Source organism: Gopherus flavomarginatus, chromosome 12, assembly GCF_025201925.1.
Source record: "Gopherus flavomarginatus isolate rGopFla2 chromosome 12, rGopFla2.mat.asm, whole genome shotgun sequence".
Taxonomy (NCBI): domain Eukaryota; kingdom Metazoa; phylum Chordata; order Testudines; family Testudinidae; genus Gopherus; species Gopherus flavomarginatus.
The window spans coordinates 8,253,787-8,268,558 of record NC_066628.1 but is presented as its reverse complement, the minus strand read 5'-3'; the positions used below and the strand labels follow the sequence as shown (position 1 = coordinate 8,268,558).

Genomic DNA, 14,772 nt, shown 5'->3' with positions numbered 1-14,772 from the left:
ACCTCTAAAGGAGAGAAAGCCTTTAAAAAAACAACAATAAAAAAAACCTGTACCAAAAATATAATTTGGGCTCAGGTTCTTCAGTCCCCGAATAGAGCCTGGAGCAAATATCTGTGCCTAAGAGGTAAGATCCTAATGGCTGAGATGTATAAAATAGAACTGGTACAGAGCCTTTAACCGTAGCAGCACTGTTCTGCAATGGAGCTGAAACAGTACATATTTCCATAAACTCACCCTTTCAAAATACGCAAAGTGAGATGTATAAAAATAGTTATTGCACTAGTTTTAATTATGAATTTAATTGTTACAGAGGTTGGAACTCTTGCAGCCTAACATGTTGTATATAAAAACATACTAAAAACTTTCAAGCTGTTTGTAGCTTATTTTAGTATCAGAGTTTGAAAGAAAACATTGCTTAGTACCCATGAGCTCTCCATCTTAACTTTATGATTCGTCTTTCCGCTAAGAGATACACCCCTCCACACGTATTAAGAAAAAAAATCAGGAATAATTACTGTGAAATACCTGTTAAAACTGTGCTGTTGCTACTGAAAATGTCATTTTATACAGCAATACAAATTTAAAATAAAATACGGGTGAATAATTATAGTACTCACCATCAGTGGCAGGTCCTCTGCTGGACTAGGGACCTGGAGTGAGTACAGTCAATGCAAGAAGGTCCTGATTGCCCTCCACCCAGCTCCTCTCTCCTAAACCTCCTAATCACCCTCCCACCCAGCTCCCTGGCCCCTTGATCACCCCTCATCTCCCCTTCCCTGATCCTCCCTCAATCACCCCGACCCAGGTCCCTTCCCCTAGCCCCCCTGCCCAACCTAGAGAGGCTCCTGCCTCCCACTCAGTAAGTCCGGATACCAGCATCTGCTTGTTCACCCTTATGGCCCACTCACTCCATCCTTGTTCTCCTGCCAGAGCTGGTAGGGCTTCAGCTACACAAGCAGCCCCCCAGGGACACACTGCACCCCGGAGCCTGGCCCAGCTAGGGTAGCCCTGTGCTGGGGAGTGGGCACGGCTGTGCATGGCTCCAGCCCCAGCTCATCTTCAGCCCATTTCACCTTTGCACTGGGAGGGGTGGCTATGGGGGGGGTGGCTAAGGGAACTTTTGGGGTGGCTATAGCCCTCGTAATTCCCCCCCGTGCTGCCCCTGATCACAAAATTTATCATTAATAAAACTCCATGCCCCCAGCCCTAGAAATCAGAGAAGTATCAGACACTTTCTTCCCCAGTTTACAAGGTAATCAGGAAGCTGAGCAAGGTCACTTCAGCTAGAACTAGGAAGAGAATCTAGGTCTCCAATGTGGAAAGCCCAGGCACTAGCAACTCATTTCTACTGCCTTTTGAGATGAAAGTATGAAATACGTACAATCTGGTTACATGTCACTACCCACCACTGCACAATGGAGTCAGGAAGAGAGCACTAGAGTTGTGATCTCTAATCTAATCTGTCTAGTGAGCATTTGTGGACCTGCAGGCACAGTGTGTGTCAAATCCCACTCTAGTGTTTGGCCTCAGAAACAATGGCAATTCTTCCTGAAGTTCAAGTGGTGGGGAAGTGTGCTGGTGAGTGGGGAGGCCAGGCTACAAACCTTGCCGCTGTGAGAGTGGGGATTGAGTGGTTCTACCTGACTTATATTTTAGTTTTCTTCTTTAGTAGTTCAATTCACATGATAGTTAAAACTATTATAATCTGTTGATTGTGGGGTGATGTGCCATAAAATCCTGCTGTTCCAAACTGCGAATATCTGCCACGCGCTGACAGGTTTGGAAATTGAGAAGTAAAGTGACCCAACCAGCTCTCTCCTCTTGAACAATTCCTGATGTGCATGTTTCTGTAAAGCACATGACCCAGAGTGCAGGCTCGATAGCCTAGATCTTACTGTAATATGTTGCTATCATAATGACATACACAGAGGTCCTCATTGGTATTGGTATTCCCCCCCCCCCCCCCGCTAATTGTTTATGTCAACCCATGTCTGCCTTCAAAAATCACAGCTGGAAAATTAAAGAGATATGAAACATATCAAACATGTGTCTTGTTTATTTACCTTAAGTAAATGTTAGCTTAAAAGGAGCTGAGAGGAAACTTTCATAACCAGAACACGTGATAAAAATATCCACAAATTTGAAGAAGTGTTGTTCTGAAAGGTACCAAAGTGGAAGTACTGGCCCTGAACTGTGGGGCTGAATTAATGTTACAGTCTCTCACTTTCAGAAATATTCATGTTTTCTCACCTCCCTTTTCTTTAATTTCACCTAGTTTTACACATCATTTTCTCTAGCACTCCTTTTCCACCTGTTTATTTCTCTGCATCTCCCCAACCCTTCTCTATTCCCTATCACAGATCATTCCTCTCCAGCAGGGCCGTCCTTAGGATTTATGGTGCCCTAGGCGTGATTATTAAATGGTGCCCCTGTGCCTGATCTGCTCTTAGCAACACAAATATAAGCTTACAGTATTGGAAAACTTGCCACATTCATGTTATTAAAACCAGTTTAACTTAATAAAGCACACTGTAATGCTGATGGACTAGCATTAAAGAAGCAGCACTATAGAAAAAATTATGACAATGATGCAAATAATATAATTTTTTTAATTTATCAAAATTTTATTGGAAATTTATATGAAGAGGTATTGAAACAAAGATTTGTTTTTAATTAAAAGCAATCTTGCTGGCTTTTTTGGCTGAAAAATCAGTAATAATGTCATCGTATGACAAAGACAAAGTCGTGTCTTGTTCGATTGCAAGAATAGCAAGACCAGTTAGGCATTCCTGATTCATTGTAGAGTGGAGATAGTTTTTAATGAGCTTTAGTTTTGAGAAACTCCGTTCTCCTGATGCTACTGTTACAGGAATTGTCAGTAGAATACGAGTGGCAATGTACACATTAGGATATATGTCAACAAGTTTGCGGGTATGAATAAACTGTACAATGTCCATCACCGATTTTGCATGTGGCAACATTGATGACAGTGCACTCAATTCTTAGTACAGTTCAAGTCCATTTAAATCAAAACTATCACCGTGCTTCCGGAGGCTCTCTAGGTTCTTGCACTTTGTCATTAGTTGCTCTTGTTTTCCTATTTCGTTGAATTTAGTTATGTCATACAAAAATCCGATCCTGTTCAGGCCACTGCCAGCTGAGTAAATGAAACCCCAAACCGGCAGCGGGCTAAGCGGGGCTGGTGGCTGGAACCCTAGACAAGGATCCCAGGCCCTGCTCAGCACACTGCTGGTCTGAGGTTCTGACCACCAACTCCTGCCAGCCAGGATCCCGGCTGCCAACCCCCCTCAGCCTGCTACCAGCCTGGGATTCTACTCACCTAGGCTGGCAGGAGGCAGAGGGGGGCCGGCGGCTGGGCTCCTGACTGGCAAGGGCCAGCAGCCGGAACCCTGGAGTAGCAGTAGGCTGAGTGCTGCTGGCACCCCAGACTGGCAGCAGACTGAGCCATTCAACCCCCCACCGGCCCTGCTCAGCCCGCCACCAGCCCACTCAGCCCGCTGCCGGCTGAGTGAATGGAACCCCAGGCTGACAGCAGGTTGAGTGGATCAGCTGGCCTGCTCAGCCCGCTGACAGCCTGGGGTTCCTTGGGGGTCCCCAGGCCAGCAGCAGGTGCTGAGTGGGGCCGACGGCTGGTATCCCAGCTGGCAATAGGGCAGCAGCCGGAACCCCAGAGCAGTGATGGGCTGAGCCGCTCAGCCTGCTGCTGCATACCATCAAAAATCAGCTCACTTGCCACCTTTGACACGTGTGCTGTAGGTTGCCGACCCCTGCTTTATACACTAGTAAGGAGATGAGCATATTACAGTTGTTGGAGGGCTCTTATCAGGAGTAACAGGCTATATGAAAGTCAGTCAACATTTTTTGTTTCTCTGATGAAAAGTGGCCCATTCCCTGCCTCAAACCAAACCTGTCACTAATAATTGTCAACAACTTAATTTTCTGTTTTTGGCTAAGATATTGATTTAAAAAAATATTGAAATTGGATTCAGGATTGTTAGCAAGAATTTTTGGCAAACAAAGTTGTTAAATGACAATCTAAATGGCAACACAGTACTGCTTTCGTGCTTGGCTCACCCCTCAGCCTGCTGGTCCAACAGCAGCAGTAGAGGAGGAGATAGGTGGAAAACTGCAGGACCCCAAAATCCACCTCTTGGGGTGTAGAGTGGCAACAGCAGCAGCAAACCCTCAGGTCCAATCACACGCCAATGGGCACCATCGCCAGCCCAACAGGCCATGGTGAAGTTAGCACAGCATCTGATCTTAGGGACGGGGCACCCATGGAGCCACAGCAGCTCATCCTGCCCTGTGCAGCTCCCCCCGGATGAGATGGATCGCTGGCAGCTGTCAGCCCGGGGGAGAGGCTCCCCAGCTAGGGTGACCAGATCCAGATGTCCTGATTTTATAGGGCCAGTCCCAATATTTGGGGCTTTGTCTTATATAGGCACCAATTACCCCCACCTAGAGTGAGCAGACAGCAAGTGTGAAAAATCAGGAGGGGGGCGGAGGTAAAAGGAGCCTATATAAGGAAAAGACCCCAAAATTGGGACTGTCCCTATAAAATAGGGCTATCTGCTCACCCTACCCCAATCCCCTATCCTGATTTTTCACACATCTGGCTAACCCCAACCCAGCCCTGTGTGACATTCCAATCCTGGCTCGCTGCCGAGGAAGTGAGTTACTTTCACTTTCATTCCTCAGCAGGCAGGCAGCGAGCCTCCCCTCTCCCCCAGCACCTCACCAACCCAGCCCTGACGGAGGGGAGGGAGGAGAGAGAGAGGGCTGCTCCTGGGGAGGAGGGAGAAAGGAGGGGATGCTACGGGGGGGGGGGGGGGGGGAAGAAAAATAGATGTTATGGGGGACAACAAAGGATACTGGTTCCAGAGCCACAGAGCCTGCCTCACCTCACCTCAGCCGGGGGGAAAGAGTCACACAGGTGAGCTCCTTCCCCAACCCCTACTCTCTCCCCTTCCCAGAGACCCCAGCAGCCAATCCCCTCCCTCAGACTGTGCAGCATTCTGCTCTCTCTAGGACCCAGCAGCCCTGCTCTTACATGCTCCACTGCTTCCTGTCTGTCTGGGCTCCCGGCAGAGTGGTGCCCCCAGGCAGAGTGGTGCCCTACGCAGCTGCCTATTCTGCCTATGGCTAAGGACAGCCCTGCTCTCCAGGTTCTCAGTTCTCTCCCTTGAGTTTATCCATTCCTCTCTTGCTGCCTGACCTAGAGCATTTCCTCTCTCAGGACGATTTTGCTTTCACTCTTCATGTGAGTTTCCCGCCACTTTCTCCAGGCTTCTGTCTTTACACTGGTTTTATTTCTTTTTTTCTCTTTTATTCTTTCATTTCCCCCGTTCTGGTTAAACCTGCCCAGTACTTGACTCTCCACACCTTCATCCAGCTGACATCACCGCACCCTCTAACTGCTTCCCACTATAGTATCCCTTCCCGCATGACTTGCAGGTCAGGGCTTGGCTACACTGGTGCTTTACAGCGCTGCAACTTTCGCGCTCAGGGGTGTGAAAAAACACCCCCCGAGGGCTGCAAGATACAGGGCTGTAAAGCGTCAGTGTAATCAGGGCGGCAGCACTGGGAGCGCGGCTCCCAGCACTGCACGCTACACCCATAGAGGATGTGGTTTACGTGCAGCGCTGGGAGAGCTCTCTCCCAGCGCTGGTGCTGCGACCACACTCACACTTCAAAGCGCTGCCGCAGCGCTGCCCCGGCAGCGCTTTGAAGTTTCAAGTGTAGCCATACCCTCAGACTCTCCAGTTTCTGGGTCTCCCTCTCCCAGGCTCCCTGTTCCTGGGGAGCCTCCAGCTTCTCCCCAAAACCCCAAATCCTAATTAATTAATTCTGTGTCCCTGCCACCCCCACATCTGCCTGTCCCTAGCCCAGCTGTTAATTCTACTCCTCAACCCCCATATCACTTCTGTCCCCAGCCCCTCCCTCAGGTCTGCCCCTGCAGCCCCCCATCTGCCCCTCTGGGCCTCTCTGCTCCTCCTGCAGCACCAGAGATGGGAGAGGGAGGGGGGAAGAACCCCTGGGGCTGCAGGGAAGGTGAGGGGCTTTCAGGGGCCATAGAGATGAGCTATCGGGGTTGGGTAGACAGGAGACCTCCAGGTCAGAGAGACTAGGATGACTGTGGCTAGAGAAGCCCATTTCTCCATTCCCAGTGGGCTCTTCCCCCCATGTCAGTGACACTGACCAAGGATCCCCAGAGTCCTCCTGTATCATAGAGGACAGCAGCAAACAGGCTGCGCAATCCCTGGGGCAGTGACGAGATCGGCTTCTCTACCTCACCTAAGGCTCTCTATGGTGTGACACCAGAGACTGCACAGAGTTGAGACCAGATGCAACTTTCTGGGTCGCAGAGACTTCCTGATAGAAAGTCCAGAGGAGCAAATCATAGAGACTGCACTGTCTGAGCCTAGAGGGGCTGATTTCAGGCTCCCCAGTGGGATATTCCTCTCCCTCCCTCTCCCCCCACCCCCGGGTCTCAGGGACGCAGGTGAAGCCGAGATCCTACCCCCAGCACCCAGAGCCAGGGTCGGATTCTCTCCCCAGGGACGGAGCCCGGCGGGAAAGTGAAGATCGGGGCCTCGTCACCAGCACCGATAAATGTCACCTGCCCCCGGTCACAGTCCAGACAAACCCGGATCCTGCTGGGGACCCGGCTCAGGGGCAGAGGGGTTGCAGGGGAGGTGAGAGCCCAGAACTGATCCAAGACACATCCCACAGCACAGATCCCCTCCTCAGGGCTGATTTGTCCCTTCCTCCTCACAGACTCTCTGGCCACCCCCACAAACCAGCCTCCCTCATCCCCCACCTCCACCTCCCAGCAATATCTCCCCGAGGTGAATCCCTCACAACCCAGCACACAGGGCTCAGTGTCAAATCTTTCAGGACTGTCAGGAAGATCCTGCCGTGTTTCTTCCCATCTCACACTTTTCCAATCCTCAGACAGGACAAGTTGAGGATGAACCGTGTCTGGATCCAGAGTTACGTTCACTGGGGAGAGAGAGAATCAGAGCATTGGAGGCAGAGCTCAGCCCCGGGGAAGACTGGGACCATTTCTCACATTCCCCAGCAGCCCTGTTCTGGCTGGGACAGTCCAGGCCTGGATCCCAGGGAGCTGCCTCTGTCCTGTGCACCTGAGACTGAGCAGAGATGTCACTGCTGTTCCTCACTGTTTAATAGGAACCAATTCACTGGTTTCTCATTTGTTTGCAGAGGCTTCAGTTCCTCCTGCTGGGGCTGCTCCATTCTCAGTTGCAGAGACACAGTCAGGAAGATGTCAGAAGCTTTCAGTGAGGAGGGATCAGAAGAGGCAGGTACCAGCTTTAAACCCCAGAGGGAAGCCCCCTCCCCTAATGCAGCCTCCACTCCAGGGCCAAGGAACAGAGAAGAAGGGGCAGCATTGTGGAAGCGCCAATTAAGACCAGAGAGTAGGAAGTGGCATTGGGTGGGGTAGCCCCATCCCCAGCCTAGAGAGAAGGGAGATGGACCAGCGTCAAAGCGAGAGCATCTCCCCAATCTATGAAAGAATGAGCAGCTCTAATGGGAGATCCCACCCCTGCCGAAAGGAAAGGCAGGATGTTGGAGAAGAGCGATGGGGAGACACCCCTGCACTGGGGTGAAGGAAAGGGATCTGTCAGCACTCAGGGGTGGGAGCTCTCTACTCATTCCTCTCAATTTTATATTAAAAGTCCAGTGATTGTCTATGAAAACCCCAAGGTCAGAGTTAAGGGTGTTTGTATGCTGCCCAGGGAGAGTGTTTCTGATCATCAGTGTGGGCATGAATTCAGCCAAAAAGGTTGGTGTCAGGATTGTATTTGTGACTTCAACTTCTGATCTCGTCACTGTTTAATGGGTTTATTTTTAGAGCTGGGTGTCATGGCTGGGTTTGGTTTGGTTGGTAATGTTAGTCATAATCTCATGAAGATGTTTTCATTGGAATTTTCTCATAATTTAAACACATTATCACCCTGTCTGAATGATCCCATTTAAGCCGTGTTCTGGCCATCCTGACTTTTTTGACAAAAGTGGGGTGCAGAGGAACGAGCAGCGGGGCGAGTGGTGATGCCAGCCCCAAACAGGTGGGGAGGCAGAGCTCAGGCAGGGAGGAAGGCAGGGCTCAAGCTAGCAGCAATGCCAGTGCATGGGGGGCAGGCAGTGCTTGGGCAAGCAGCAACATCAGCCCTGTTGGGGTGGAGTGGGGAGGGCTCGGACTAGCCCCACATGGTGTCCCGTTTACCCTTTGGGTAATTTCGTCAACCTACCTCTTTTTGTCTCCAGTGCAGACAGCAGAGTGTCTGGAGGGGGAAAGGAGGAAAGAGATACAATTTATGACTATGCTATTCAGCGGCTGCAGAGGCTGGTACAGACCTTGGCACAGGCTAAGAAAGTTCTGAAGCCAGCCAGAGTTACATCCCTATGACAATGGCCCCCATGTGTCTTGCCCAGTGTGCAGAGTGTCAGAGGCCCAGCTTTACACTGCTCACCTCCCTCTATCCCTTGTCTACCCCCTCCCTCTTCCACCCACCCTCACCACCCCCACCCCATTCCCAGCCCTCTCAGGAACACACCTTGTGCCTGCAGCTGCTGTGGAGGAGGCACAAGAGGCTCCTGTGCTGGAGGGATCCCTCACCGTGGGGGAGGAGCTTTCTCCTTCCCTCCACCCCATTTAGCCCAGACTAGCTGCCATATGAGACCAGAGCACAGTGATGAGCTGGGTCCAGATTTAACAAATGGCCTTTAATTTAGGTTCTAGATTTTGGGTGCCAATCTTTAGGTACCTGGGTCCTGGTTCTCAGAGGGGTTGGGCACCTGCAGCTCCACTGACTCCACCTGCAGCAGTGGAGGCTGCACAGCTCTGGAGCACCTGCCTTGCAGGTCTCTAGTTGGGAGAGAGAAACTCAGGTGCCCCAAATTAGGCTGTTTTGCTAAATTTGGGCCTGAACATTGTGACCTTCAGTAAATCGTGAATTTATGTGAGACATCCTAATGCCTGAGCCCCCCTACATCTCCTCAGTTTATCTGCTTTCCACTAGTTATTATGTTCAGAATTGAGAATTGGTACAAGGGTCTTGCATAAGTTTGGACAGACTGAGATTGTGCGTTTATACCGACTGACTTGGCTTTCGCCTGGTTAGCAGTTTGCTTGACATAAGGGAAATGTTGTCTTAAGTTGTCTTGTTAATTAAGTGATGTGTTCATAAGTTCCTATGTGGGACAAAGGGATTTTTTGACCACACAATGTGCTTAAAGATAACAGACACCCAAAATGTACTGCCCAGGAGCACTTAGCAAAGTAAAAAAAAAAAAAAAACCTATGCAGCGAACAGGGTCGAAGAGACCTATGCATAATCAGCAGTAATTAGCCAAACAGAAAAAAAAATAATGACATGGAAATAGCTTGGACAGCAAAAGCCCTGAGAATTAAAAAGTTCATGCATCTGCACTGTATGAGTTATAAAAGATACTTAATATTCATAACACTCCAAAGGTGACTGGAAAAAAACCTAACACACACATAATTTGGATGTGTATAATATCTCAGACATTGTAAGGGGTAATCAGAGCTTCACAGAGAAATCCACTATAACTCGCCTATGGTCCAGGAGTAGGCAACTGGCCAGTACTTCGTTCAGTATATGTGTCATTTCTTACTTTCATAGTAACTGTAATTGCAAGGCATGCTTTAGATACAAATAAAGGTTTGAATTAATCAACCTGAGTGACTTGGACCCCAAGTGTGTGGCATTCTCACCCAACAATTAAATACACACATAATCTAATTATGAACCAATTGGCCAGAGACATTCTCCTCCGATAGACTCAGATGCTCATCCCAATTTCCCCTCCTAGATCCCTTGTAAGTACCTTTGAACTTCCTCACAGTCTTCAATAAGGCAATAGTTTTCTGGGAGAAACCACTGACTCGCTCTTCCAGTTCAGGAGAAATCTCCTCTGGCTGTTGGAACTTCCCCTTCTCGCACCTGGACAGAATAATTTCATGCGATTCTACTTCATGTATTGACTCACAAGTTCTTGCTAGAGAGCTGCTTCTCTAATGGGTCTGGAGTTAGAATTCCTCTGCTTCTCCCAGCCTCAGAGCAGGTGCAGCACAGGCCATGGCAGTGAAACTTTCCCTCAAAAGGACCCATTAATATTCTTCAACTCTGGCCTGGAGAGACCTGCTCTGGGGATAAAAGGGGAATTGAATCTCCATGGCCAATTCACTCCATGGCCTCCATGCTCGGAGGGACAGGAGGTTCCCAGGTGAAGTGTTGTAGAAATCTGACCACTAGGAACTAGACTGAGACACCAACTCCTCCCTCCCCAGCTCATTCCACACAAGTCTCCAAACAGTCCTCAGGTGGGACAGACTCTTGACCACTGCTGTCCTGGGCTGAATAGTGACCAGGGCCCCAACAGTGACAGGCCCATATTCCATCCTCACTATCCTGAGACAGCCAGTCCCCCAGGGAGGTGACATGTCTAGGAAATACTTGAGGTCAGTCTTCCCGACTGTATGGATAATTCCAGAGTCTTTCTATAAAAGGGTGAGAACCTCAGGATAAAATTGATCAGAGAGATTTGGATCCAGAATGTGACCTTCCCCAAGAGGTGAAAGTAAGCTGGTACAAGCTGGTAAGGAGGACTGGTAAGAAAAGGAGACTGACTGAGGGAGGGAGAAGCCTATTTAAGCATAAGAATAGTTTAAACTCAGCTGTTCCTTGAGTGGTTCAGCCCTCGGGGTTAGGAGTGGTTTCTGGCATCCTTGTTAATTTCACTCACAGTAGCTGGGGGGAAGAGGATAGGGTGCGTTTGAGCATGGCAGGGGCAGTCCTTGTCTGCCCTCCGGGATGAGGGGATCTTGTCTCCGATATTAATATACACAACAAATACAAGCATTTGGCTCCACTGCTTAAATCCAGAGCTAATAAAAGCAGGTGGAAGGGGAAAACTCACTGTCACATTGATTTCTCATCTCCTCCCTCCCCCTCCTCCAGCCAGGCTGCAGACAAGGCTCTGCATTCCTCCTGCCCCACCCCCAGCAGGGGTTCTCCTCTAGGCTCTAGCTTGCAGTAGAGACACTGGCTGAGATGCCTGCTGCTGCTGCCTGCATGAGAACAGTGTGTGACCATGGCAGGGGCAGTTCTTTTCTGCCCCCAGGATGAGGGGATCTCCTATACACAAAAATCGCAATCAAAATCAGGAATCATTTCCAAGTTCAAATTTATCCCATTCCCTCCCCAGCAGAGGATCATGGCTGTGATGTCCAAACTGCTTGCAGATCCTCTTTGAAATGTTAATGAACCACTCAGGAAACAGCTGAGTTTAAACTGTTCTTATGCAGGAGGCAGGCTTCTCCCTCCCTCAGCCAGTCTCCCTGCTGCAAGCTAGAGGAAAGCCCCTGCAGCTGCTGCTCAGTGCCAGGCAGGGAGAAAGCACGAGCCTAGTGTCCACAGCCTGGCTGGAGGAGGAGGGAAGACACGGAGAAAAATGTGACATTGAGTTTTCACTTTTTCAGGCTTATTCCAATAGTAAAGTTTTATTGCAGACAGCACTGGTAGTAGTAATAGTAGCTTTATTTTTCTATCCATGTCATGCAATGGGAGGGATCCATGAAATACGTAGGAGAGGTGGGTTGCTTGTGATTGGACCATATGGGTAAGAAATGTAAATTACTTTCACCCCTGCCCAAACCCCAGGGCTTCCAGCTGGGGGTAATTTAAAGGGCCAAGCTCCTAGCTTCAGATGAATCCCCAAGCCTTTTAAATCCTGATTTAAAAGCCCCAGGATTTAAAGGTCTCACCTCTTCCGGTTGAGGCCCCTCTCCTCCCCTTCCAGGAGTACTAGCAAGTCCTTTAAGTTACTTTCACTCCTGCCTTCCCCACACATTTTGCTGTAGAGCCCCTGCAAGATGCAGTGATAACATCATCTCCAAGCTCTTTCCCAGTGTTGTGAAGTGGGAGGGGGAGTGAGAGAGAGACACGTACCTGCTCAAGGTGCTTCTGACATCCTAGAGGAGAGAGAGTGAGAGAGCGTATTTCAGTCCCTTCTGACACACTTAACACTCCAAAGAAGGGATTTTGGAAGTATGGGGGAAAGAGGGCATAGGTGCCAAATTCCCCTCTAGCCAGCGGGTGCTCGACCCCCCCACTCCACTCCTTCCCCCAATTCCCACACCCTGCCTCCTCCCACCCCGACCCCTCACACGCCCTGCCACCACTCCACCCTCTCTGCCAAGCCCACACCCCCATCCCACCTCTTCCTGATTGCTTCTCCCCACTCCGCCTTTTTCTGCTCCCTGCCCCCAAGCATGCCCCAAGCATGCCCCATACCCGCTCCTCCCCCATCCTCCCAGAGCCTCCTGCATGCTGTGAAAGCAGCTGATTTGTGGTGGGTGGGAGGCGTTGGGAGGGAAGGGGAGGAATTGATCAGCGGGGCTGCCAGCGAGCAAGATGTGCTGGGAGGAAGGGGGAGCTTAGCTGCCCAGGGGTACTAAGCACCCACTAGTTTTTCTCCGTGAGTGCTCCAGCCCTGGTGCATCCACAGAGTTGGCATCTATGAAAGAGGCCCTTCCCTGGCTCAAGGGCCATGGATTTCCTAACTAATGGGGCTTTTCCATCTCTAATATCAATGTGTCTGTGGCTCTGCAAAGAATAATAATAATTCACGTTTCAGGAATGCACACACCGAGTTACACTGGGACCTCTGACTGCTGGACAGCAGTGCTCATGTTTTAGGAACTGTCCTGTCCCTGTATTGGGATCTGGAGTATTTCTAACTCAGTCTCACCTGCAGGAATTCACTTGCTGGCTTCTGACACTTCCCCTCCATCTCACTGACCAGCTCACTGAGACGAGAAATCTCCCCCGAGAGTTTGGTGATATTTTCATTCTGTATCTTCACAATCTCCTCATTCAGCTCTGCCAGCTGGCCCAGCAGGAGTCTCTCTTGTTCCTCCAGGAACTGCCGCAGTTGCTGAAATTCAGACACAATCTTATGTCTCTCAGTTCGTGTCTTTCTCTGTAACAAAAAAATAGGGATCGGGCTGGTCAGGGACATGGCTGGAGCCTGGGGTTCTGTCACAAAGTGTTGAGTGTGCAGGAGGGAGAATTTCTTTGCACATTTTAAGTCACCTGACACTGTGCAATGCCCTGTGGTTACTAGAGGATTTTCTCACACCTTTCCTTTTGGCCTCAGAATCTCATAAAGGGACATTCCCACGTCTGACATGGTTCGAATAATGTATTATTGATAGCCTCGGATATGCAGATCCAAAGCAGCAGGAGGACTCAGCCATTAGAGCTGGGTGATGTTTTCTGCACAACATTTTTTTTTCAGGGAAAAATGCAGCTTTGTCAATACTGAAAGTTTCATGAATTCCTGTCACTTTCACTCAGTTGTTTTGTTACAAAGATAAATAAATGAAAAATCATAATATTTTCTTTTAAATTTTTTTTCCAGGATTTTAAATGTGAAATTATTTGTTGGTTGAAGATTTCCTTCTTTTTTATATAATTATATATATATTTAAATAAATAGTCAAAACTGAAACAAAACATTTTGATTTTGTCAAAATGAAACATTTCTTTTGACCAAGAAAAAGTCAAATTTATGATTTGCTGAAAATATTATAAAAATAATTTTTGGTTCAAGCCAATTTTTTTTTTAATATCTAGCCAGGGAAAAAGATCTGGTATTTTCCCAGCTCTACTCAGAACCATGTGGACAGAGGCAGATGGAGAGAAAAAAACAGATAAAACTATAACACAAAAAGCCTCAGACTCAGGCAGAGAGCTTTGCTTTCGATACACTCAGTTTACGTTGGGAAGATTTTTATCACATCCACAAAAGCTAGAAATTAATTCACTAAGTGAAATGAAAGCTTAGAATCTGTAGAGGAACATGTTATCCTTTTCTAGGGAGAGGATTTTTCAGGCCCTTTATATGGATGTGTGTGCACACATACACACATACAGAGTATCCCAGGATCATGAAGCAATGGACAGAAAAGTCCACATTCCCCAAGGCCACAAAGCAATCATTCACAAGAGTGACATGTGAAGGAAATAAGCTGCATTAGAAGATAAATTCTAATTAAAAGAAACTGACAATAAATAAGGAGGATGTGAACTGTAGTGAAAATAGTAAGGACTGTAAAACAAAATATCTGGACAGCACCTTCAGGCATACAAGGTGAATGCAAAAGGACTGTAAGCCAGAAAGGAGCAGAGGGATAGAACCCAACACATCACACCCAGGAATACGTGTCTCTATTTAAGCTGGATCTTAAAATTGTAAACAAAGATTGCACAAGAGGATTCCCTAAAACTAAACATCCTCCAAACTCTGGGCTTATACAAGGCTGAGAACTGTGAAACTGCAGAGTGACCGTGTATCGGGGGGTTGTTCTAGTGCATTGGATTTTCTAATTCAAAATTCTGTTAGTTCATAAATATAAACTGTTACCTATAAAGTGAGTTTCATTAAACTAATAGTAGCTAATATGGAGTAGATAAAATATAATGGTTGAAAGTAGTTTATGGCAGTGGTTTTCAAAATGTGGCCTGCAGACCTCTCAGGGTCCGTGGACTATGTCTAAAGGCTCCACAAAAGACTTAGACTGAAAACTGACTGAACAGAATTCAACTATACACACAGACAATAGATTTCCAAAGGAGTCTCTGCACCTCCATTCGAAATTTCCAGAGGGGTCCCCAAATGAAAATAAGTTGAAAAACA

General features: G+C 48.3%; 3 protein-coding genes across 12 annotated transcripts in view; 1 reads left to right on the top strand and 2 right to left on the bottom strand.

Moving 5' to 3' along the window:
• LOC127033353 (zinc finger protein RFP-like) overlaps positions 1–14,772 on the top strand; it is a 161,094-nt gene that overhangs the window by 53,419 nt on the left and 92,903 nt on the right. The gene's annotated exons all lie outside the window — the stretch shown is intronic.
• LOC127033274 (zinc finger protein RFP-like) overlaps positions 1–14,772 on the bottom strand; it is a 168,571-nt gene that overhangs the window by 130,113 nt on the left and 23,686 nt on the right. Inside the window, exon 3 of one of the 10 annotated variants that reach the window (XM_050921170.1) lies at positions 12,823–13,053. The exons of the other annotated variants lie outside the window; for them this stretch is intronic. Within the exon in view, the coding sequence (XP_050777127.1) occupies positions 12,823–13,053 (231 nt within the window). The remainder of the gene's footprint in view (positions 1–12,822; positions 13,054–14,772) is intronic. 10 annotated transcript variants of the gene reach the window in all.
• Positions 6,497–14,772, bottom strand: part of LOC127033316 (E3 ubiquitin-protein ligase TRIM39-like) — a 227,224-nt gene continuing 218,948 nt past the window's right edge. The window contains exon 7 of the mRNA XM_050921314.1: positions 6,497–6,640. Within this exon, the coding sequence (XP_050777271.1) occupies positions 6,512–6,640 (129 nt within the window). The 3' untranslated portion in view covers positions 6,497–6,511. The remainder of the gene's footprint in view (positions 6,641–14,772) is intronic.